General features: G+C 31.2%; 3 protein-coding genes across 3 annotated transcripts; 1 reads left to right on the forward strand and 2 right to left on the reverse strand.

The window, feature by feature from the left end:
- Positions 1-6,301: 6,301 nt before the first annotated feature.
- Positions 6,302-8,755, forward strand: LOC148200840 (uncharacterized). The gene is made up of 3 exons (XM_088113062.1): positions 6,302-7,371; positions 7,522-8,515; positions 8,591-8,755. The coding sequence occupies exons 1-3, from the start codon at positions 6,302-6,304 to the stop codon at positions 8,753-8,755; spliced, it is 2,229 nt and encodes a 742-aa protein (XP_087969188.1).
- A 340-nt stretch (positions 8,756-9,095) lies between these two features.
- On the reverse strand, positions 9,096-9,729 carry LOC148200841 (uncharacterized). The gene is made up of 2 exons (XM_088113268.1): positions 9,361-9,729; positions 9,096-9,281 (listed from the first exon to the last, which is right to left on the reverse strand). Exons 1-2 carry the CDS (start codon positions 9,727-9,729, stop codon positions 9,096-9,098), a joined length of 555 nt encoding a protein of 184 aa, XP_087969394.1.
- A 4,405-nt stretch (positions 9,730-14,134) lies between these two features.
- Positions 14,135-16,806, reverse strand: LOC148200842 (serine/threonine-protein kinase RIPK-like). Its single transcript, XM_088111977.1, has 5 exons — positions 16,093-16,806; positions 15,656-15,791; positions 15,422-15,558; positions 15,086-15,209; positions 14,135-14,922 (listed from the first exon to the last, which is right to left on the reverse strand). The coding sequence occupies exons 1-5, from the start codon at positions 16,474-16,476 to the stop codon at positions 14,324-14,326; spliced, it is 1,380 nt and encodes a 459-aa protein (XP_087968103.1). The 5' UTR covers positions 16,477-16,806; the 3' UTR covers positions 14,135-14,323.
- Between the last annotated feature and the right edge of the window lie 9,205 nt (positions 16,807-26,011).

The following is a 26,011-nucleotide window of genomic DNA, read 5'->3' on the forward strand; positions in this document are numbered from 1 at the left end:
ATTCACTTTGATTCACCTCCAAATCTTTCAAAAAAATAACAATCAACTTACTCTTAAATTCTTCAAATTCATTATCTCTCCTAAGTCTATCTTCTCTTTAGTACAATGCATTAGTGCTTTAGAAGTAACGTATTTATCTTTTGTTTGCGTTTATAAAGAAATTTATACTTTTAGAAATTTTATAGGAAAAGAAAAAGGTCATCACCTTAAATCAAATCAACAACCACAATTTTGCAAAATTACAGGAGTTTAATAAGTCATATAAATACTTATAGACATTGCTTGAGCGAAAAAGTTTGGTAAAAAACGATGAATAAGTTTGTCTTTATAAAATATTGTGAAAACAGAGGCTGCTAGTTTGCGTAATGGAGGTGTGAGATAAGGTAAAAAAATATGGCGTAATCTTAAACCGCGAATCTGAATTTAATGTGAGTGGAAAGTTGGCATAAATAATTGAAAGCGAAACCTGAAGCAATCAGAGTTCATATTTGTGTTCATTATAGAAAATTATACATAAACCAATGGCAGCCAGCTGAAGAAAACAGACTCAAGTTTTAATATATATATACATTCCTTAACTTTTGGCTGGAAAGTAGCCACATAGCATGGGCTAAATTCATTCACATTTTCTTGGGAATCACTACTTTATCTACACTCAATCATTTTATTCAAATGCCATTTTTTTATTACTTTAGTCCAGATACAGTTGAAAGTTTTAACTTAATCAATTAATTAAAATTTAGATTAAAATTTAACCTCTCACTCAATAATTCGAATTTAATGTTAACATAGACTTGATGAAGATTTACACATAGTATTTATACTCTATAAAATCATAAATAAGGGTAACTCGATCTACTCCTCATGGGTTAATCTTTCCTTACACGAACGAAAGAGACAGGGTAAAAACCTCTTGTCATTCTCTGTGCCAAAAGTATCAACAATTATCAAAACATATGCACTCTAAACCAAATCATACAATAACACAATTTTCTTCACAGTAACTCACTACACGCACTAGGCAAGGAAAATAAATTGGAAACCATCACCAACACCTTCGGAAAGGTCAAAAACCCCCCAAAACGACATAAGGAACGTCCAAATGTCTAGAACCCCAAATTCGAGGTTCCCACAACTTCGTTACTGCTAGACAACTCGTATCACCAGAAAACTCCTTACCAGACGACTCCTCACCAGACGACTCCTCACCAGATATTCACCAAACGACTCCTTACCAAATGACTTCTCACCAGACGACTCCTTACCAGACCTTCTACCAGATTTTTTTGTACAATAAGAGACCAACAAAACCCTAAATGGCCTCAAGACAATTCCCAAAACTACAGATTTATCCCAAAACTCATGATTTTAGAATTTTACCTATCAAGACCCTCATTTTATGCCAAAAAATCACCCTTCTTCTAATTTATTCGAAACCCAAGTTTGTAAAAATACACCAGCTCAGACTCACTAAATTTACATTCACAAATTCTTTATATACAACTTTTCACATCAACAAACCCACTACACACCAACATGCATAAGTTTTCAATTCAACACATCACACTTTTCAAGCACTTAACATACCAAATTTCACGATTAAATTAAATTTCACAAATTAATCATCACATCATCATATCAAATATCACATGCATACTAAATCCAAAACAATATAAACTAGTTTCTTTTATCTAGTTGACGCTCTGACGATTCAAAGAACTCTAAAATTCCTTCTATGGCTCGAACATCTGTATTTGCTCATACAATTCATGACAATTTTGATTAGAGTATACCCTTAACACCACTTATCAATAGATAGTTTTATAGAAAACTTATACTCCAAAAGAGTGAAGGAAATCCCTATACGCAAACACACCAAAATTTAAGGAAAAAAGGGATAGAAGTCAATTTATTCTATAGCTAAAATTAATCAGCTAAAAATGAAGATCTCGCCTTAATAAAGACTTAGACAGCTTCTGATCTTTCGATAAATGAGTAAGGAGTTAAAATTTAAAAAAAAAGACAGAAAAAATTTTAAAGTAAAAAGTTTTAGAGAATAAAACTTCTTAAATAATGAAAGTATTAAAAAAATTTATTTATAGTGTTGATGTTTTTGAAATAAAATAATGAAATATGATTATTTAGAACTTATTTAGAACACCCTACCATGGGTTGTCGAGGGTCTTACGTTTTTCATAACCAATTAATTATTAATAAAAAATAAAAAAGTATACTATTATTGTTATTAATGAAAAAACACGTGCTGACGACTATTTACATTTTTATCACTGTGAGATATTATTTTAATAAATTAAATTAAACTAATATTAATATTAGTTTATAAATATAATAAATTGATCTAAACATAACATTTATATTTTATTTTTAATATTTAATAAGTATAATTTATAATTTAAATAGAAACAACATGGATTATAAATTTGTGTTAAAAAAATTACATTATGAAGAAATTAAAACATCTGTCATTATTTTTAGTAGAGAGATGATATATATTTTTTTTTTCTTTCCAAAATGATTAAATTATATATTTAAGAGAGTTATACAATCTAAGATATTGTAATCTTAAAATAGAATTTAAAGTGAAATAAAAATATAAAAGTAAAGAAATTATGATTAGAAGAAAGTAGATGAGTAAAAAATTGGAAGGTTTGAATGATGGGAAATATGATGATGAAGTGTGTCTGCTAATTTGAAGGCGTGATAAAAGATTGAATTGTCTGAATGAGTGAAGTGAAACATAAAAGAAGCACTTTAAAGAATAAAGAGAAGTTGATTCAGAAACTTCCTTTTAACTGTTTCGTCTCTTAGCTGCATTGCACATGCCCACAAATCAAAATCTCTCGTCTCTACTGCTACATCAATTGCCTCTTCACTATTTTCAGTAGTTCTTGCATTCTGCTACATCAATCGGTTGTCAATTCTTACCCTTTTGACCAAGGAAATAACATTTTCAATTATCTTTAAATTTTAAATTTTATTTACCATGATAATCTCATAAGTAATTATCATATTCATATTTCTATACTAGACCACATATACTTAAAGTATAACGGATCGGTATGACAAGAACATTAATTAAATGTATCTTTTATCTCCATAATAAGAAAAAAAAAACTTAATTTTTCTAACCAAATATCTTATATAGCTGCGAAAAACCTAAGATTTTGGGATAGATCACAACATTATCACTTGTTAATTTGCATTACGCGTATCTTCTTTTATAGAAAAACAGGTACACGTTGATTCATTAGTTTCAATGGTTGTCTGTTGTGAGATATGTACAAAAACTCTACCTTTTCTTTGTCTCTCATATGCTTCACACCTCCACCTAAATAAAAAACTATATCTTCTCACTCATCCACTCTTGCAATATGGAAAGCGCGTCTAAGATTTCAATAATGTCACAAATTTAAATATAAATTTTACATTATTATCAAACATATAGAAAAGATAATTTATACAAACTATTTACTGTTTTCAAATTTTAAATTAAAAATGATATGGCAATGTTCAATTCATGACTCATTAATATGATAAAATTAAACAAATATATGAATCACGTGTACTACCAGCTATGGCGGAACTATTATCATCTATATACTATTATGTATTACACTATTAGAAACAAAATAATAAAATTATTTTCTATTACAGAATGCACTTTTTATATATAATAAAAATTATATCAGTGTAATATGATATATATACATATATATTGGTTGTGCCCTGTTTGAATTAACGAATATCTGATTGCTTAATCACTTTCTATATAGCATTATAAGAGTGTTTAACAAATTTTTTTCTGAACATAATTTCTTCTGATAATGTTTCTGTGAACAACTCAAGCTAACACACCATTGAGCTGAATGGAAGCGATTATCTCGAATCATCACATGCGATAAATAAATTATGCATTTGCTTACAGCTCACAGGCTCATTCCACAAATCATTTGCTGGTTATCATCTATTTCCATAGTTACAATATTAAATAATCAAATCCATATGTTTTAAATATAGTTAGTAATAACAGAAAGTTAATTAATTAATAAAATATAAAAGTATATATTAATTAGAAGATAATTGTATTATCTTATCTTGAAACTAATCCGATACTAAAAAATAAATAGAATATCAATTTAAACATGTAAATTACAAACTTTTAGTAGATTAGAGAATACGAAAATACAATAAAACTTTTAAGTCCACAAATTTGGCCCAAGCTTTATAAAAGGTTTTGATTTAATTAATAAATCCTATAATATAGAAGAGATTTTAGTAAAAGATGAAGAAATTCATATTTTTTTTGTTACTTTTTATCTTAAATATATATAATATGTTAGTTAAATGTTTATAAATGGAAAATTAAATACAAGATTATGAATTTGGATTTTCTTACTTAAATACTGATAATTTTGAATCAGATTATTCACTATTTATTCCTTATTTAGAACCCAAACTTTTAACTAATAATATATAGCATAACACTTCTAATACTACTCAATAGATAATTTAGGAGAAAAAAATATCAATAATTTCCAATAGGACGTGAGCGTGTCAATCATTTGCAGTAGATTAATATTTTTAATGAAATGTTTCTTTCCAGGAGAGCTTGGTTAGGAAATTTGAAGAAGCTAATCATGTTTATAAAAAAAATTAAAATTATTTTATAAAAAATATATCATTTATTCAAAGAGAATTAAAAGAAATTGAAAAGTTATAAAATTTTATAAAAGTAATTAGATTAATTATGATTAGATAATTTCAAATCTTATCTAAAAATTAAAAATTAATTTTTTTCTTTATTCTTAAAATTATGTCTCTTCTTTTCGAATTTTTTTTTCTAATTCAATTTTGATTGAAACATTTGTTAACTTAATGGTTTTGATAAATATTTAGTTGTCACCCTATTCAAAAAGATTTTTAATAAATGACGATGAAAATTTATTTTACACTAAAGTTTATCATACTTTCGTTTTGGTCAACATTATTGGTGTTTTGTTATTGTTATTTTAGGTTCGAGTTATTTGCCAAGAACTAAATTTAGGATTTGCTTGATGATCATTAAAAACGTTTTCCTATTGATATTAAATATACTTTTTTTTTCAATTTATTTAAACTAAATTTACTTCTAGTTGATGTCCCCCAAAGTTTTTTTTAATCAATATCAATTAAAATTATTTTCTGGACAACGAAAATTGAAATTATTTAGAGTTTTCCTGACTAACATTGGAAGAATGATTGAAATACAAAAATTTATAAAGTTACGTGTTGAAATTATAGAGGCCCAGGAAAAAACAAGGCCTGCACTTTAAGAACAAGGGAGTTGCTCCCTCCACCCCCACGCATCTCTTCCTCCACCTCCCCTTTACTTTTTTGCCCCTTCCTCTACTTTTCCTTTACTATTTTGCCCCTCAGTAACATTTTATTTTAAAAATTATTGTTTTTTAATTTTATTCATTTATAACATATTTGAGTGATAACCTACGTAGTTCCTTGTATGAGTAAAATATTTTTCTGCAAAGCTTGGTGATCGTGAAAAGAATTATCAAGCAATCTTCCTCTTGTTCTCGGTGCAGTACGTGGTGCAGTGCGTTTATGGTGTAGTGTTCTTATTGTGATTCCTCTCCAGGTACGTAGTCATAATCCTTCCTATAATCCCAAACCCTAAACCTTTCCCATACTTCCAATAATCTTTTTAATATCCAAGCCTGTAATCTTTGCATGAGGAGTAAAATAAAACCGAAACGTAAAAGGAACACTGCCTCTGGACGGATGACATCCTTCAACGGATGTCATCCGTCCAGAAACAGTTTCCTTTTACGTTTCGTTTTTATTTTATTTGTTTATTTTATTTACAGTAACTTATATTTAAATTTATAATTTTAAATGTTATATATGGTTAGTTTTTAAACGTAATAATTTTGTTAAAATATGAATTTGTTATAGATGATTTTTGTATCTTTAATTCTTTAATAATTTGATAATTATATAAAAAATTATTTATTACTCTATTTATATCAAATATATAATTTAATTATATTAATATTTTTATATTTGTTTGATTAATTATTAATTATGTTAATAAGGGTCATTATAATTTTGTAGGTGATTATTATTAAAAATGAATGAATATCTTCATATGGATTCTCAGATTGGTTGTAGTTTGAAATCTGATTTGTCTTCATCAATTAGCAAAGTTGTAGAGAGAGATTTAACAAATAGATTTACAACAAATGAAATATTTCATTCACGGGAGCACTTAATTCAATGGGTAAGAGGGATGGCTTTTGATTTAGGATTTGTTGTGGTAATAGTAAGATCTGACATAGCTACTGGTGTACGGGGAAGAAAAACGTATGTCAAGCTTGGATGTGAAAGAGGGGGAAAATATAGGAAATACAAAGCTGATGCAGTGGCTAGTGTATACGGCACTCGTAAATGTGAATGTCCGTTTAGATTAAAGGGTAAACCATGTTCAGATGGGGCCGGATGGGTGTTGAAGGTGATGTGTGGACATCACAACCATGAGTTGGCTGAAACTTTAGTGGGTCACCCTTATGCTGGCAGGTTAAATACGAGTGAGAAGTCATTACTGGTTGATATGACAAAGAGTAAAGTTACACCTGCAAATATTTTATTAACACTCAAACAAAATAATGATCGAAATGTGACAACGATTAAACAAATCTACAACGCAAGGCATGCGTATAAACGATCATTAAGAGGGTCCAGAACTGAACTACAACAACTTATGATGTTGTTGGATCGGGATAAGTACATTCACTGGAGTAGGTGTGTTGATGATTCAAAGGTTGTTACTGACTTGTTTTGGACACATCCTGATGCGGTGAAATTGTTAAACTCATTTAATGTTGTATTTATGATGGATTCCACATATAAAACAAATAGATATAGACTTCCGTTGCTTGAGATTGTGGGTATGACGTCTACAGGGTTAACCTTCTCAGCAGCATTTGCTTTCTTGTCTACTGAAAGGCAGAGTAATTTCACATGGGCTTTGGAAAAGCTGAAAGGTTTATTTTTAACATCTGAGGGTGGTCCTAAAGTTATTGTGACTGACCGAGACTTGGCTTTGATGAATGCCATATCAAGTGTATTCCCTGAGTCATATCAGATGTTATGTCGGTTCCACATCCTTAAAAATGTTAAAGCTAAATGCAAAATGTTAGTTCATTCTACTGAGGTTTGGGAAGTGTTGATGGATGCATGGGAAAATGTGATGGATTGTGCTGATGAAAGCTTGTTTGCTGAGTATGTGAATGGTTTTGAATACCCAAGCAGATCATGGCCTTTGTTCTTTGAATATGTTAATCAGAATTGGATTATTCCGTACAGCACATACTTTGTATAGTTCTGGACGAACAAAGTAATGCATTTAGGGAACACAACCACAAATAGGTATGTTGTAATGTTATTTTATTTATTTGTTTTGTAGATAAATATTTATTTGTACTTGTTGAAGTTTTTTTTTTGTTTCAGGGCTGAATCTGCTCATTGGAGCCTGAAGAAAGTTCTGGGCAATAGTATGGGTGATTTGTGTTCTTGTTGGGATAGTATTCATAACGTCATTATCTTACAACACAACAAGATTAAGGCGTCATTTGAAAGTAGTTTGTTGCTCAGGAGTGACTATTTTAAAGGCTACATATATAGAGAACTTATTGGGCGTGTGTCTCGATATGCATTGGATCTCATTGCTAAGGAATTGAAAATAGTGCAGCAGATAGGATTGGACTCCTCAAAGTGTGGATGCGTATTGAGACGTACATTTGGTGTCCCATGTGCATGTGAATTAGCACGATATGATCCTAGGATGATCCCTATAGGTGAATTTCATATCATGTGGCGAAGATTGCATTTCTCAAATGTTGAATTAAATGAAACTAAGCCTCAGTTATCCATTAAAGATGAGTTGAAACAAGTAGAAGAACGATTCAATGAGGTTGACATTGGCGGTAAAGTCACCATCAAGCAGAAGTTACTTGAAATTGTTTGTCCTACTTTGACATCAATGGTCCCTCCATTACATAAAGTCAAAACAAAGGGTGCACAAAAAAGTAAAGTTAAACGAAGTGAAAGGTCTACTACGCGGGATCCATCATATTTTGAGTATGTGGACGCCTTTCATTCAACCATAGAATCTTCATCTGTGAGAAGTAAATTACAATCAAAGCCAAAAGCAATGAAGAAAAGGAGAGTTCCAATGATAGACCAGTTTCATTCTACTACTCACCCCTTCATTGTGGACGTTGTTGATGTTGTGGCTGATGGTCACTGTGGGTATAGATGCATTGTGGGAATGACATTACCAGACATTGGTTATGCAATTGCTAACCGATATAACGTTATCTTAGTGTGTTTGTCATACTCTCAAAATTATACTATCTTTCCACTACGTTCCACACCACCTTCTGATATCACTCAACATCGCTTAATTTGTATAGGACATGTTCATGGATGTCATTTTGTGCAGGTAAGTGCATTTTGTTATGAATTTATTTTAAAATTACTTATCACTCAATTATATTTTGTTATTTGTATAATGTAGGTTAAGCTACAAGAAGGTTGTCCGTTGCCCACGGTGAATATGATGTCCTCAACCCACTGTTATCCTGAGGCACGAGCGTGGTCATCTATTTATACTAGTAGGATGCACGCATTTGAACAGTTGATGGACATAACAACATCTTATGTTGACTTAGGTGATTCATGATATTTATATTATGTATGAAGATATGTAGAAATACACTATTATATTTTGTTATTTAAGTACTTATTGTCAGTATTCATGATAATTATATTTTTATTATTCGTGATATTTATGTAGTATTTATTTATATATGATCATATTTATATTACTCGTTGTTAATTAAGTTCTTTTTTTTTCCACTTAAACATATAAATATTTGATCATCTATATAACCAATATAAAAGAACATGTAACCCAAAATGAAAACATTGAAATTATAAGAAATTATAAATGTCTATTACAAATACAAAGATAATATAAAGTTCTGTAATACATAATCAGATAAAGGAAATATAAAGTCCTATCAATTAGACGTCGACCGTCTACCACGCACATGCCTCTGCTCTCTCCTAGGCGTGGAATATTCGTCGATGCCTTCATTAGCAATCTGAAGCAGGTCCACTGACACCTGATGTGCAACAGTACCCTCGGTGACATGACGACACGATATCAAGGACTGTAACATTCTCGCCATTCGCCTAAATCTAGCCTGCATTATAATTATATCAAACAATTAAATAAACAAGGTGATCAAAATTTAATAATATAAGCAATGAAAAATAATATACCAGGGCGCCAGATGGTGAAGGTGGAGACGATCTACGATGGGGTCGTGCCTCCCGTGGAACATCGGGGCGTTGTCTAGGTGCAAGAGCCGGTCGCGCGTCATCTGCAGCAACAATAATATAAGGATGCAAAACCCTTATGAACCACTGAATGTACCCATCAACACAGTCAGAATGGGATGCTGCATGTCTGACATTACTCACAACGTGAGCTCTGAAGTGCAACCACATATGATCAATGGCCACTACATCTGCATCTGGAACCGTAGTCGGTGATCGTGGAATGTCTTGCTGAAACCCAAATTGCCTCAGCACACGCTCAGGCAAATGACGCCAAAGGGTGTCACCAATCCGAATCCATCCAGAATACATACAGATGCCCGACTTCTACGAGCAGAAACGGTAGGTCTTCTCCGAGCTTCGCCCTGCGACGAACTCTCTCCTCGAGAACTCTCTCCTCGAGAACTCTCACCTCGAGAATTAAAAGATGCACCACGTGTTCTTGCCATTTCTAACAATAATTTGTTTATTTAATTTCAAAAATTAAAATAAATTATTGTTTCAAATATCATTAATAAACTATAAAAAATGCAATTCAAAATAAATTAAACTAATAATAATTAATTTATTAACTTACAACAAAAATTAAATAAAAGAAACAATTAGCTAATTAATTAAAATAATATATTTAAATACATTTCCATTTAATTATTATTAAATTAATTATTATTACAAATACAAATTTACTATAAATAAAATAAATACAAATACAAATTTACTAATATTAAATAAATTAAATTGATAATATTTATTTTAAGAAATAAAAATAATTTAAATATATAAAAATTTTCGTATCTAATTCTTAATCAATTTATTTACAAACTACAAATAAAAAAATTTATAAAATATTCAAATAATAATCTAAGTCAAAAGAAAATTTAAAAACATTTAACAATAAATATATCAAATATATAAATATATATTTCAGTTATAATAATTTAAAAACAATTAAAAAAGTAAAAAAAATTCAGCAGAGCCGAAACGGATGTGGGATATCCGATTGGCCTTCAACGGATATCCCACATCCGTCGACGGAAGTCGGACATCCGTTGAAGGCAAACGGATGTCCCACATCCGTTTCAGCCTTTCCTGCACAGTAACATCGTCGACAAAGCACGGGGTGAAAGACCAACCTGGGACGCAGATCTGCTCGTTTCCTCCGCACCAGTGTTGCTCCACACCAAACGATCTTCTACAAAAACGAAAAACAAAGAAGAAATGGAGAAACAAATGGAGAAAGAAATGGAAAAAAATGGAGAAGTTGGAGACGGAAGTGAGAAGTCAGAGAGAGCTTACGGAAGTGAGGGAGAGTTACGGAAGTGGGAAGTGAGAAGTGAGAGATGAAAATGAAAGGTTGGTAGGTTTAGGAAAAAGTAAATTTAAATTAATTAAAATATTAAAATAAAAAAAGTAAAAAAATTTAACTTTAGGACATAATTGGAATTATATAAAATTGGGTTAGGACATAATTGGAATTATATAAAATTGGGGAGGTGGAGGGAGAAGCATGTGGGGGTGGAGGGAGCAACGCCCTAAGAACAAATTTTCAGCCCAATATTTCATATCCAATCCATCAGACTCAATTAACGGTTGTTATTTACCACAAGGTTGGTTTTTTGCGTTGGCTGAACTAATTAAAGAAGCATGTTACAAAAAAGCTATAAGGTAAAATTTATCTGACTAAAAATATATTTTTCATATAAAAATAAACATTTGTTTCATAAAAAATACAAAAAAATGTTGTAAATGTTCCTTTAAGTTGTTAAAATCAATAAAATATTTTTTGCACAATTATATTCCATTTTCTAAACACAAGCGAGAGAAATATTTATTTATCTCTGTCTTTTTCTCTCTCAAAAAAGAAAGAAAGATACATTTAAACATTCATGAAAAAAAGATATATATTACTTTGTATGAAAAAAAAGAAAATAAATATCTCACTCTAGTCCCTCTCCCTTATTCCTTTTAGAGCAAAAAATAAATCATCACCTTTTTCAAATAAAAATACATATTTTATCCAACTTCTCACATTTTCTACCAAAACCCCATCACCTTTTTGTTTCTCCATTTATGATAATAAGCCTATATTATGAGATAAAAGATGAAGAACAAAATTAAGGATAATACAACGATGACAAGAAGGAAGCAACAAAAACCAAGCACTTGACTATGGTGGCTGAGTACTATATTTCCACCATTACTGTTTCTTCTTGTTCTGCCACCACGCCTTCGAAGTTTTATTGCTTTATCTATGCTTTTGTCTCGGTTCATTCTTTTTCCTTCAACAAAGGAAAAATCCTATGATTTTGTTTCTTGAACACTACAAAACCCTAATGGAACTCCAACGTAGGTTTTCTAGCTTCTATATATGATGATCACGAAGACCATTTAACGGGGCAAAACCCTAGGTGGCTGACAACAACGTAAGAAATTCCACCAACTCATTAAAACCTCTCAAATCTCCGTTTTGGTTTCGTAGCTTTTTCTTGGGTTTTGGTTCCAACATGGTACGACTCGTGCTTTTATTTATTTAGTTTTAGTCCTCTAATGTTTGAGACTATTTTTTAGAAATTAAGGTATTGGTATAAAATACTAATATTATACCATTTTAAAAGAATCTTCCCTCCTATTTCATATTTTATTATTCACCAACCTTAAACCGGAGACATTAGAGAGTAATAAAATTAATAAAATTAAATCTCTAAACACTTGAAAATATAATATGGTAGAAATAATAGGTATGCAACGAAATGTTGACAGTTTCAAAAGGGAAAAAAAAGGAATTGACCATATGCTTGGACATGCCTAACATATTTCTAAGTACTTGCTTGCAAGAAGACCGACAACTCTAGTTTTGTGCCTTTTACTTTTCCTTCTTAGTATTCTTTTTTTCTATTAAAAAAAGTGTGTATAAAATATGTTATGATTATAAAAATAGTTTCTAAAATAAAGAGATAACAAAAATATATGTTTTTTAAAACTTTCACTAATGTTTTCTTATTTAATTAATCTATTTTACCTTGGGCAATCGAGCCTTTGTAGGTGACATAATTGATACGTGTAAGAAATTAAAATTTGAAATAATATTTTTGTCAAAGCTATTTGTTTTTTTTTTTACCTTTATTCTATTATTCTTATTTCTTCCTATTTGATGACTCGTTAGATAAATTGATTTAAACAAACCCCCTTAATCGGTTTAGAAATTGTACTCTGAAGTTACAATAATATTGCCACAATATATAAGTAAGAACATTTTTCCAAAAGGCATTCATCCACATTTTGGAAGAAACACACCCATTCCTATTCTGGAAAAAAATGTCGGAAACTTTGATGGGGTGCAGGAAGAAAATTAAGAGGTGCAGGAAGAAACTGCCCTCATGTAATCTCACCATGGACCAAGATGAACCGACACAAAGGAGTAGTAGGATTAAATAGGCACATATTGTCTTATTATCGTGTTAACTTTTTGTAAGGTTGCCTTATTTCAATTTTAAAGAGATTTTTGTTTGTTTTATTATAGTTTTGTTTCATTTTATTTTCTAACTGGTTTATGAGAAATTTATGAATAGAATTGAAGAGAAATAGAGAGAAAACGTAATTTAAAAGTGTGTAGTTAGAGTGTAGGACAGAGTTTATTAAAACACACATGTATACTAATTTAGAATTATACTATATATTAATAACTCTTATTATAGATACTCTATTTATATTACTTATTATATTAATATTTTATTTTATTTTTATTTCGTACTACATGCATGTCAAATTGGATCAATAGGTTAGACAGAGTAAACAAAATTTTAGTGCACCTATTAAGTATCTAATTAAAAAAAAAATCACAAATTCGGCTAGTAGAAAAAAACCGTAGAAGAACTGAAAAAATCAACCAAAAATCAGTCAAATCCTTCCATTGAAAGAGTCACACCATGATAACAAAAGTGTTTAAAATATTATTTTTTTCTTAGAAAATTAAAATTCAACTTCAAATATTTATTTTATGTGTACCCATTAATTTTTAATAGACGTTATATAAGTTACTTAATTCAAAATTATAAAATTACGTTTTAATTTTATTTGTTATTGTTATAAAATTATGATATTCAATTATTTAATATATATAAATTTATTTTTATTAGTAAGTGCTTTGGATTATAGTCATATTTACGGAACTTGGAATGAGTGATTGAGTTGTGCAATTTAACAATTCAATTTAAAAATATCGTGTAAAATAGACTAGTAAAGCCACCAATTAATACTTTTATTTTTCTAATCATTCACCCAATCCTATCATATCATCATAATGATTATCTTTCCTTTGTCAAATCAAACTAAAAAATGTTCGTTATTTATTCATCAAGTGCACACAAATATGCGAGGGTTCCTAGCTGTCTCCACTATCTATGATAAAAAACTATTTATTAATTAGCATCAAAATGAGCTTACACAATGGCATGTTATTCAATACATTACTTTTCGTATGGTCAAACCTCTTGGCTGTACAACCCTTGTTATTGAAAGATCTCTATATGTTTGTTCAACAACTAATAAGTAGTTGGTAATTTGTCCATTTTTATTGAAAAAGTCTTTTCATCCATATCCACAAGAAAACTTCATCACAATATTTATATTGCGCACATGCAATTTAAAACAATTAACTTTATAATCCTCCCTTAGTTTAAGAAATTAAATTACTACGTAATAAAAAGAAAAAAAAAAGACAACTCATGCATGTTTTCCATGTTTGGACCATATATTAATCAATTCTTGCACGCTCACTCTGTGTTTTTTTTTTGCTAGGGCCTACAAGAAACTTGGTACACTACATAAAACTAAACAATCTATGTATGGGGAAAATGAAGTGAAAATATCTTTGTATATACAGTATATATGATGATTTTTACGTATCCTATATATTAATGGTTCCTGGAGGAGAGTTTGATCCACTTCGTCTACCATTTCTGTGTTTGTTGTTGTGATGATTCGGTGAACGTAAATGTGTGTGTGATTGTTGTGGCTTGGGGCTCTTTGGGGACTTTAGAGGATGATGCCTGTTAAGGTTGCGGTTCCTGTGATGGTGTCGGCCATTGCTGTCGTTTTCCCTCCTTCTAGGTGTTTCACATTGATCCTTTGCATCCCTATGCACTTCATTGTTATGATCTTGTGGAGCAGTGTAAACAAATGTTCCCATTGGAATGTCATCAAAATCCTGAAGTGGTTCAAGGGTCTTAACCACTGTGCTCATGGAGGGTCTGCTCCTAGGTCTGTGGCTGAGACATTGGTAAGCCAATGCAGCTGCTTTTTTGGTCCCCATTTCTGAATACTGCCCTTCAAGTCTAGGGTCCATTATCCTACTCAGTTTCCTTGAATCATTCAGCATTGGCCTTGCCCACTCCACTAGGTTCTGTTCCCTTGGAGGACGGTTCTTGTCCACTGACCTTCTCCCTGTCAGCAGCTCCAACAGCACTACCCCAAAACTATACACATCACTCATTGCTGTCAAGTGACCTAAAATAAACAAACACATTGACATAATGTTTAGTTTCTACCTCGAGTTCAGCATAAACAGCTAATGCTTCCACTTTTTTAGGTACAAAACCAGTAATTAATACGCTTAATTGTTACTAGAAAAGTGGATTAGTTGGCATTGAAAATTAATTAAGTTAATTACCTGTCATCACATATTCTGGGGCTGCGTATCCATGTGTGCCCATTACTCGGGTTGAAACGTGGGTGTCATCACCTTCGGGACCGTCTTTTGCCAACCCAAAATCTGATAGCTTTGCATTGTAATCCTATTACAACAATATTAAATCAGAAGAGTAAGAGTTACAGTAATAAATAGAGCAAAAAGTATACGAACAATCATTTAATATTTCATGTTATTCTCTTTTCTTAAAACAAATCTCTTTACACTCTTTATGTAGAGTGTTATATCAAATTAACACGAGTTATGAACTTGTTTATATGATTATAATGGAACAGTAAAGAAACTAGGGACACTTACAGAGTCTAACAAGATGTTGGAAGCTTTGAAATCTCTATAGATGACTGGTTTCTCGGCTTCGTGAAGAAAGGCTAGACCCTTGGCAGCACCAACAGCAATTTTCATTCTCGTTGACCATGGTAGTGATGCTGTGAATCCTGGATCAGTTGCCAAAATAAAGATAATTAGTGATCAAGAGGTTAATTAGTTCTTAATACTCAGTTAAAGATAATTGATAATGAATAAAAATCTTACTTCTAAATAATTGATTCTCCAAGCTGCCTCTTGGTAAATATTCATATACCAAAAGTCTGTGTTCTTCTTCACAACAGTATCCTATCAGCTTCACCAGATGTGGATGCCTCAGTTGCCCCAGAAAAACAACTTCGGTCTGTCATCAGCACACACAAGTCAGAAAACCAAAAGCTCACCACTCATTCTTTGTACACATATTCTTGAAGGACCCCATTTAAATTTTAAAACTAATTTGTGACATTCGTATGACATTTTAAAACTAATTTCTGACACTCATTGAATTAAATGCTTGACTAAAGTATATGCGCCAAAAACTTTAAAGAGAATAAGAGGGCACTTTCATCTACATAATCAAAGTAAATATCTGAAAAAGCACTCATTATCAGACCGTGGGTTGGTGTTTGTCACAAATTAATGAGGGGAAAAAAAGTACTTACCAACCACTCTTTGTGGCCCTGCGAGCCATCCAAGTCCAAGAGCTTAACAGCCGCGGGTTGAGCCTTAAGGCCATGCCTGAGCTTGTCATCGATGAACCCTTTATGCACTGGTCCGAATCCACCTTCTCCTAGAAAGTTGCTAGAAGAGAAAGACTGCGTGATGATCTTGAGCTCAGCAAGTGAGAAAACATGGAGGTTGGTCCCCGCCAGAGAAATGGAGAGATCCTCTGAAAGAGTCGTGCTTGGATAACTCAAATCCGTCACAGAAATCCTGTGCGAAGAATTTGGCTTTGTAGCCACCACCTTCTTTGGCTTCGGAGATGGATACTCACCCTTGTAACAACCCGGGAAGATGGATTTCCATATGCTTTTCATGAGGGTCATTCTTGATCAAGACCGAAAAACTAAAGCTCGAAACTTTAACTCTTTATGATGATACTAATGAATCTACAATCTCATAACTGCTCAAGATATATACGCGAAGAAGGTTCAACTTGTTGAGATATATGAATGTATTAGGTAGGAATTTAGAGAGAGAGGGAGAGGGTGGTGGAATGGAAATGGTTTTAAGACTTTGGAAGTGAAAGGTTATTCCAAAATCTTCAACTGCTCAGAGAGAAAAGAGGTTTTGAGCACCCTTTTATACCAACACAATGTTGATTTTTTCCTATAAAAGTTACTTTTGATTTGTTGTCTAGGTCCTATATGCCATGGATTTCTTCTTTTTGTTCATAATATATATAAAGAGAGAGATGGAATGAAGGCGTTGTTTGGCAAGCAAGAAATTGCGAAGTATCTGAATAAATGTATATTTTTAATAGTATTTCATAATGGGGAACCGAGTTTTCCCAAGTCTAAGATGTTCGTTGAAGCCAAATGACGTAGCTGCCCCCATTTGACTTTCATGCATCCACGGTCACAAATTTGGAAATTATTAGCTTTGACTTGTCATCGATCGTGTTTCGAATATTTTCAATTGCAAAAGCACTTCGACATTTTCCTTTCATTTTCTAATTTCCATTTGGTAAAGACTTGCACAAACTGCTGCTCGTGATTTCATACTGCTCCATTCAGTACAACCCTATTTTCTTCTCTGCTTTTGTTGGGTTTTCGTTGACCTTAGATTCCGTAACTCATCATACTAATCCTTCAATACCTATTTATTCATCACCACTTTCTTCGTACATTTAAATTTGAAGAGTTTGGGGTTTGTAGTTAAATACTCTTTCAAATTTTGTTTATAGAAATTTAATGTTATCTTGAATATTTTTAATCAAATTTTTCTATGTTCTCGATGTCCTTACAAATTTCAATGCGATCCGAACTCAACTCAATCGTATAAAAAATTGACATTATTTTTTACCTAAAATCTTAAAGCAATGAGTTAATGAGTCTTTCACCTTTGTATACTGTTTTACTTTTCCATTTTTATTGAATATAGGACTTAGATCAGACTTGGATTTCGAAAAGAAAGTTTTATGTTTTTCTATTATTTATGTATTTTACATAATGGTAGTAATAAACTGCAATAATAATAATAGAGTGAAAACACAGTAATTTCTATGCCAGAAAAGAGATATATGTTATGTCAGATGTGATTACTATTTATTTTTTGGTGCGTGTTTGTTCTTCATATATTGAAAATTATACTCGGTTGGTATGCTTTCAACCTGAGTTGGATTGGTTTCTAGAAGATGTAGATAGAACATAAAATAATTCAACATGTTGTTAATACGATGACAAAGCAGCATTTAAATAAATGAATTGGAAGGATATGCATATCATAAACCACAAACACAGGGACTTATTATAATAATAGGCCTAAAATACACATATGAGAATTCTAGTGAAGGGCAATCTGTTAAATAAATATGCCGAAATGGATATTTTTTAATGTGAAAGAGGTTACAATATTGTATTTAATATAAGAGAGATATAGTATAGTCATAGACTTAATATTATATGATTAAGAATAGAGGTTAAGGAAATTTCAAAACTTCTGGGACAAGCTTCATTCCAATGTTTTTGACTTTTTGGTTTGTAGTGGGACAAGAGGGGATTCTATCCCTTCCAAAAGAAACTTCTATAGGTTTTTGTTTTTCTCCATTTTACATTAATTTTCTCAGAGTAGCAACTACAAAAAAGTCAAATTATATAAGTAATTCAAAATAAAACCTACTAGGCTAATATCGCGTAGCGCGTAGAGAAGTTGGTATAAAACAATTTCTTATAATAGCTTTTCTAATTATTTAATTATGTGATATTTAACATCTTGAAAAAAATATAATATTACTAATAAGACACTATATAAGAACAGAAATTCATTGTTCTTAACGGTCCTAGCTAACTTAATAGGTGAATTAAACAGAAAAATAGTATCTTGTAACGAGGCCAGTTTGTAAATAACTAGTGTTGGATTTTAATTTTAGTATTGTATTTTTTACTATCTTTATGTTGAAGAAGCTAATGTATTCACAACCATGAAAAGTCCTGAAATGTATAGCATGTTTGATTACTGAGGATTGTGATAGATTAAAATAATCAAGTATCTCGTTCTTGAAACTTGTTGCAGGTATTTTTAAATAGGAAGTCCTGTTAAAAATATAAAGAAGAAGAATCATTATGCAGTTTGAAATTTTCAATTTCTTTTTTGGTTTCTGGATTCTATTCTTCTGTTTTATTTTCAAACTATATTAATTTTAACATTTTTCAATATGTTAAATTCTTGTAATATATTAAAATCAATATTTCTAAAATCCAACACAAAAAATTCAGTAAAATATATGAATTTGAAGTGTCAAAATAAGTTCTGATTGATAAATTTCATTCATTATAAGTTTGAGTAGGGTTAATTTAAAAAAAAATCAATATTTTTTTTAAATATGAGTCGAACTAAACTCAAATTAAATGAGTTTGAATTAGATTGAAAGTGGATTAACGTGTAACTCATCAATGATAACATTTTTATTAGTTTTATCATCATATTTTTATTATAATTATTTATTATTTTTAATTATATGTTCATAATTTAATTTTTTAAAATACTGTTATTCAATTATATTTATTCAATAATAATATGTTTGAATAATTTAAATATTTAATTTATTTATTTGGCAAGTTATATTCTGTCATATTTTAATTTTTAACTACAATTTTTATAACTATATTCGAAGAATTATATGAATAATTTGATTTCGTTATTATATATAAAAGTGAATTGAGTGAATCAGTTATGTAATAATGAAGCATCATTGGTATCTCTACTCGAATGAGAATATATTACAATGAAGAGACAATGCTGACTTTATGGTAGAAGAAGGGAGATTAGTATTTTTCATTCACATTCACGACATTGTATTTTGAAATAGTTAAAATGTTTTTCACGTTTAAAACATTGTTTCTAGAAAGCTTTTTTCATAAGTAATTCATGCATTGTATTAATTTAGTCAAGGTTCTAAACTGTATGAAGAAAAAGACCCTTAAAAAATGTGTAAGATTTATTTTTATGTGTTGATTTATTGACGCCAGATTCTTGTTAAATTAAAAATATGTTATATCAATTACTGAATTATATTATGTTATTTATTAGTAAGATTTTTGTGTCCATTCAAATTGAAAATATTAGATTTCTAGTGTAAAAAAAATCCACAATCGGTTTGTTTTATAATATAATAAATTTAAAATATCTGTTTTCAAATAAAAGATGAGACACGTGTTTAAAAAAATAAAAGTTTGTATGTTTATTTAATTTGATTAGTTATGATGTTTTCTGCCAAGAATATACAAGATTAGGGAACGAGAAGTAAAATTATTATACTCTCGTAAATAATATGAACTCATCCCAATATCAATATATGTAATTTTCAAATTTATTCAATATAAATAATACTTTATTTTTAACTTGAATAGAAGGACGAGAATAAACACATTTATTATATATATATATATATATATATATATATATATATATATATATATATATATATATATATATATATATATATATATATATATATATATATATATATATATATGCTCCTAATTCATATACATTCTAATTTTAAATTAGTTTATTAGTATTATATTTTGAACTGAAAAAATTATATAATTTCAACGTGGACTTGATATAATGTTTTTTAAATTAATTTGAACGAATATAGGCATACTTATAGACGAAGTACCATACAAATATAATACTGATCAAATATCATAAACGTATAATGAAGACTAAATATGATCGATTTACATTGTAATGATCTTAGAGAGAGTCATTTTATCAACTATACTAACCATAATTTAACATTAGACATATATTTGTAGGGTTATTTTTCACCTAAAACACTTATTAAACAATAAGCATTGATTAATTAATCTTTAATTTATACTTTATCTAAAGTAAAATGAGTGTGAAGAGAAATTAGTTATAGTTGCATGAAGGGTAAGTAAGAAGAGTTGGGTGTGAGGAGAAGGTGGTGGTTGAGAATGAGGTAAGATTAGCGTGGGGAAAATGTGTTTGGAGATAGAACATAGGGTTTTAGTGATATAATAATCACCCAAATGGACCAATCTTTACTCTATATCCCTTAATTTCCAATCTTTTGGTTGGGGAATTACTCCAAACACCTTGGACTCAAATTTTGTGTGCGCTTATTACACAATAACGACAATTCCGTCAACACGTACGGGGAGTAGGTTACGTGGGGCCACGCCACGTGTCCTTTTCATAAACCTCAAAATTCAGAATGTCACTTCCCATGCAATGGAAACAAAACCCATTATCATTGAAATGTTAAAAATGGATAACCATGCTAATCTCACTTATGCATGATTATTCTAAGATGCTTTCGTCATTCCATTATTCTAACAAATATTTGATACGGATAGTTAAACAAACTTATGTCGTCATTCAATTCTTAATTAATATAGCTTGGATAACAAGTATGTACAAGCTGAAATTTTCCTAATGCAATTTCATTTCATATGTGTACTTTTCTTAAATATTTATATATAGAAATATGTACTATACGTGTGTATGCATGTATTCAATTGATTAACAAATTGAATTTAAAAATTAGGACATGATTATAATAAATGAAGGTATTGATCAAGTTAGGATGATGGGTGTAAGAGAGAAAGACGCGAAGAAGGAATGAAACAATGAGTATTATTATTATAAAAAAATATGTTACAAGTAAATGTTATTATATAATATATATCATGACATATACATACATATAGAAACCAAACTAACATAACGAGAAAATAAATATAACAGTGATATCTTTTAACATTTCTCCGTAATATTGTCAGAATGTAAAAACTAGTGTTGCATTGGAACGAAGAGACCAAGGTCATGTAAAAGTGAGTGAATCGTGAAGATATCAATGATCACATATGTAATACTTCTGTAACAAGAGTAACAAGAGGAATTACGAGTGTTAGAAATCATCGATAAAGTTAATTTATAATATATAAGTGGATGTAAACCTTACTTTATAAGCCGATTTTGTGGTATTGAGTTAGACTTAACTATAATTTTTAACATGATATCAAAGCTATGTTAGAGTCTATCTTAATCATATTTGTTATTTGTTAAACATGTTGTTCCACTCGTTATTAACCACCCATTAATACCAATTTATAATATATAAATAGGTCCAAATCCACTTACAAGCAGATTTTGTGGGATTGAGTTAGACTTTAACAAAAAGAGACCAATTTTTGCATTTTAGAATGTTAGGTCAAAGATAAACATAATAAAATAAGATCTGAATTAGGTATCATCTAAATCTGAGTCTCAATCTGTGTCAGTAAAGTATTATTACACTGAATTTATTACAAGAGTAAGCAAATATTTATATAAAATTGTGTTACGAGTTTAGACATTAATAACTATGTAAATAAATAATTTTAAATTTATCTAGATCAAATATTTTAATAATATTTCATGTGATAAATGATAAATGAGTTTTAGTTTATAATTATGTTTAGTATGAATTTATTTGAAAGAAAAATATACATGTAAAGATATTTATTTTCCATGGAATATATTTTTCCATGAATTGATGATTTAAATATTTATAACTTCAATGTTTTCAAATATATTTACTGAAAAGTATATTACATAATTTATTCAAAATCGAGATGTGTCTAAATTGAAAAGAATCAAATACAGAAGTGTCAGACCTCAATAAACATACCCGAAACTCCTCTTGTCAGAATCATTAAAACGCACCCAAAAATCCCTCTGCACGGACGCCAGGTGTCAAGCAACGAGGATCAGAAATCAGATAGTGGAAGGCAGGTGTCGGCAGATGAGCGGACGCTCGTTTTGACGTGGGAAGAAAATGATTTTTCTGAAAACCTCCGTCCCACTCTCTTCTGCATGCACCCTTCTTCCCAGACTCTGAACTTCTCAATTTCTCCTCCTTCTCACTAAAAGTTCTCCCTTCTCTCTAAGAAACCTTACCTTTTCTCTTCTCCGATCACTATCCAGGCACCGTAGAAGCGTTTCCGGCGTCCTAAGCTTCAGTTTGAACCGATCGGTTTCGAGTCTGAACTGGTAAGTTCTTATCCTCCTTTAGTCGTTCGTTCCCTGACACATGCAAAACCAACTTCTGGTTACATGAGTCCATAGTTTTATTCTGAAACAGTTGGTCTGTTGGTTGGTTTAGTTTAAAGGATTGTTGAGCGTGAGGGTAGAAGAAGTTTAGTCAGGCGAATCCCATTTCTGCCTCTTGGAACGTTCGTTCACGCTTAGAGGTAAGGGAAACTTATTTAATTTAATTTGTATGTTTTACTGTGCTGCATGGACGTTCTTTGAGTTGCATGAAGCATGATTTTTGTGATATTGGATTATTTGATATATGATAACTATTATGAGCTGATGTATGAGGAATATGAAATGTACTATGACATGAATGTATGAAATTATGAAGTTATATGCTGAGAAATGAGTTTGAATGTAAATGAATTCTGAATATGAACTTTTCCTATGATAATGTACGTTCGTCATTGAACGGTCCTTAACCGTTCGGTGTTTCTAGTAATCTTGTTTGAAACTTGATTCTTTCATTTGGAAAGAATCCTAGTTGAGGACGAGCGTCTTCTTGTGATAATATTGTGCTTGAGCGTTCGGTCAAGAGTAGTTGCATCTGAGTATTCAGTGATAAACTTCATTATTGTAAATATATGTATTTGTATATTTAGTTATTCTTAAACACTATCTCCATCGTATCTTATTATATTTATTGTTATTAATGTTCCTATTATAAGTTTAATTAGTGCTCGGTCTCACACCAAGCACTCGTAATGAGTGTTGCTCGGTCTTATACCAAGCGCCTGTACTAGTTTATAGTTGATCAATCTTGATGAAATAGCGTTCGTCCAACTTCAGTAGAATTTCCTTTTACCATGTTCGGTCATTGACTGACATTGGGTTTCTGTATATGAATTATTATAAGTATGGTTCTTTAACGGCTTGACGTGTCTACATTCATTGTATTCGGCCTAAAGCCTCCTTACTTGATATATTATTTGAGTATTGGTTCGAGCTCACGAGAGTCAGTTCATTTAACTAATTCATGTTGCAAGTAACGTTCGTCATATATTATATAATTGTATTTGGTTTATTCCTACATCTAACAGTAACCCTCTCGGTCTTATTCTATTCTGGAACGGGATACTTCTCAGTCTCGTTCCTAGTGTTCATCCTCGTTCCGAGTGAGGACTGAACATTCGGTATTTGATGTTCTTGGAATTGGTGATAAAGATAAAATTAAAATGATGGATAATAAAAGATGAAGAGTATAAGAGTTGGATGAAACGAATGTTAAAATGTATTTGATGTGTTTGAATATGCGAAATGTATGTGTATACTTGAATTAAAGTACATAAGCTTACCCTGTATTTCCTGTGTTGTCTGGTTTTGTACGTCCGTCCTTGTCATTGCAATGATCATCCGTGTGGATGTGAGTAGAAGGAGACGAGCTGCTGGAAGAGGCGCTAGAAGAAGAAAATTTGGTAGAAGTAGAAGTGAAGACCGAACAATAGGACGTTCGGTTAGTAGTTTAGTATTGATGTAAGGTGGTCACCTTTCCTTTTGAGTTTATTTGGCCGCTCGATAATTCCTTTTGTAAACCGTTCGGTCAAGTTTGCTGATTCTGCATAGTTTAAGGGTGTAACTCTTTTGTAAAGGTCGTTCGGCCAAGAACCGTACGCTCTTGTAAATTTTAAGACTGATCTGAATTATGATTAATTGTAATTATTCTATCATATAGTTTATAGTGTATATTTGGGATGTTACAAGAAGTATATGGAAATAGTACAAAAGACAGATAAAGTAAATTATTGAAATAAATTAAATGTAAAAAAAATTAAAAAAGAAAAAATAATTTAAATATTAAAAAAATGACTGAGATTCCTATAATATTATGTCACGTCCCATTTATTACTGTGCTGAGTCACCACTGTGCTTCCATAAATGCACCTCGCCACACGTGCACCTCCACTGACACGCCATCACATCCACTCTGCATGCGACTGCCAAGTGTCGTGTGGGAACATTCTAAAAACTTAATGGAATCCAAGTGGCAGCCAGCGAGTGGACGTTCGTCCTAAGTGGGGAGAGAAATTAATTTTCAGAAAAACTCTTCCCCACTCTTCTGCACACTTCGTCTTCTTCCCCAAACTCTGGATTTTTCAAATTCTCTGCCTTCTCTCTAGAACCTCCATCTTCTCTCTACCGTAACTCACCATTCTCTTCTCCGTTCACGTTTCAGCACCGTGAGGACGTTCCCTGCACCGAGAGCTACATATTGAACCGAACGACTCCCAATTCTGGTAAGTTTCACTTGGGCGATCGTCTCTGGTGTCCCTGTAAACTGTTTCAGTTGCATGCAGCGGTGTATGCTAAGCCCTTTATTTGTCTTTTGATTAGTTTAGTGGGAAAGCTTAAGAGAACGTTGAGAGAGCTCATTTTATACGAGTCAAGATCCATCCTTTAGGAAGTTCACTACTGAATCCGGGTAAGGGAAGCTTATTGTGATTTAATTTATACTGTGTGTTGTATGCATGTCGGTATGGATTGTATGCATGAATTGTATGCTGATGTATTAGTTATGAACGATCGCTGTTACACTGAATGAATGTGGTATGCATTGGTTGATTCTATGCTGATGGTTGCTTGGTATGAATGATTAATGAGAATCTTATAAAATATGTAATTTGATATTTTGATACGATGTATAAAGTATGAACTGAAATATGATAATATGAATTCTGTAATGTATGAGATTTATGGTGGAGAGAAATTATAAGTTATGAATCGTATGAAAACTGTAAAGTTATTGTAAAATGAAAAATCTGGAAAATATCATATTCTCTGCTTGATAATGTACGCTCGTCATCGAACGGTCTTATACCGTTCGGTTTCCCTTGAAAAGGACTTAGAATAGAAATTCTTTCATTTGGAAAGGATTCGACTTAAGAACGAGCGTCCCCTTTTGAAATGCTATTTGAGCGTTCGTCCTAATAGCGCTCGGTTTATACCAAGCGTTCGTCTTAAGTAGCGCTCGGTCTTACACTGAGCGTTCGTCCTAAATTGTGCTCGGTCATCTATTTGAACGTTCGTCCTAAGTGGCGCTATGTCTCAGACCGAACGCTAGTCCATTTCCGTGAATTGCAACGAGCAAGAATAGCGCTCGTCCTGAATTCCCATAAGCGTTCGCCCTAAATTTTAAATAGCGTTCGTCCAATATATTTATTGACGTTCGTCCAAAAATTTATTAAACGCCTACTTTCGCGCTCGGTCATTGACTGGCGGTTTGTCCCCTGAATTAAATTGTGTTTGGTTTATTTTACCCAACCAAGTTGTGAGGTATCTATCCATTGGATTCTTTCCAAAGTCATTGAACTTAAA

Source organism: Vigna umbellata, chromosome 4, assembly GCF_029865625.1.
Source record: "Vigna umbellata cultivar VRB3 chromosome 4, Vumbellata_1.0, whole genome shotgun sequence".
Taxonomy (NCBI): domain Eukaryota; kingdom Viridiplantae; phylum Streptophyta; class Magnoliopsida; order Fabales; family Fabaceae; genus Vigna; species Vigna umbellata.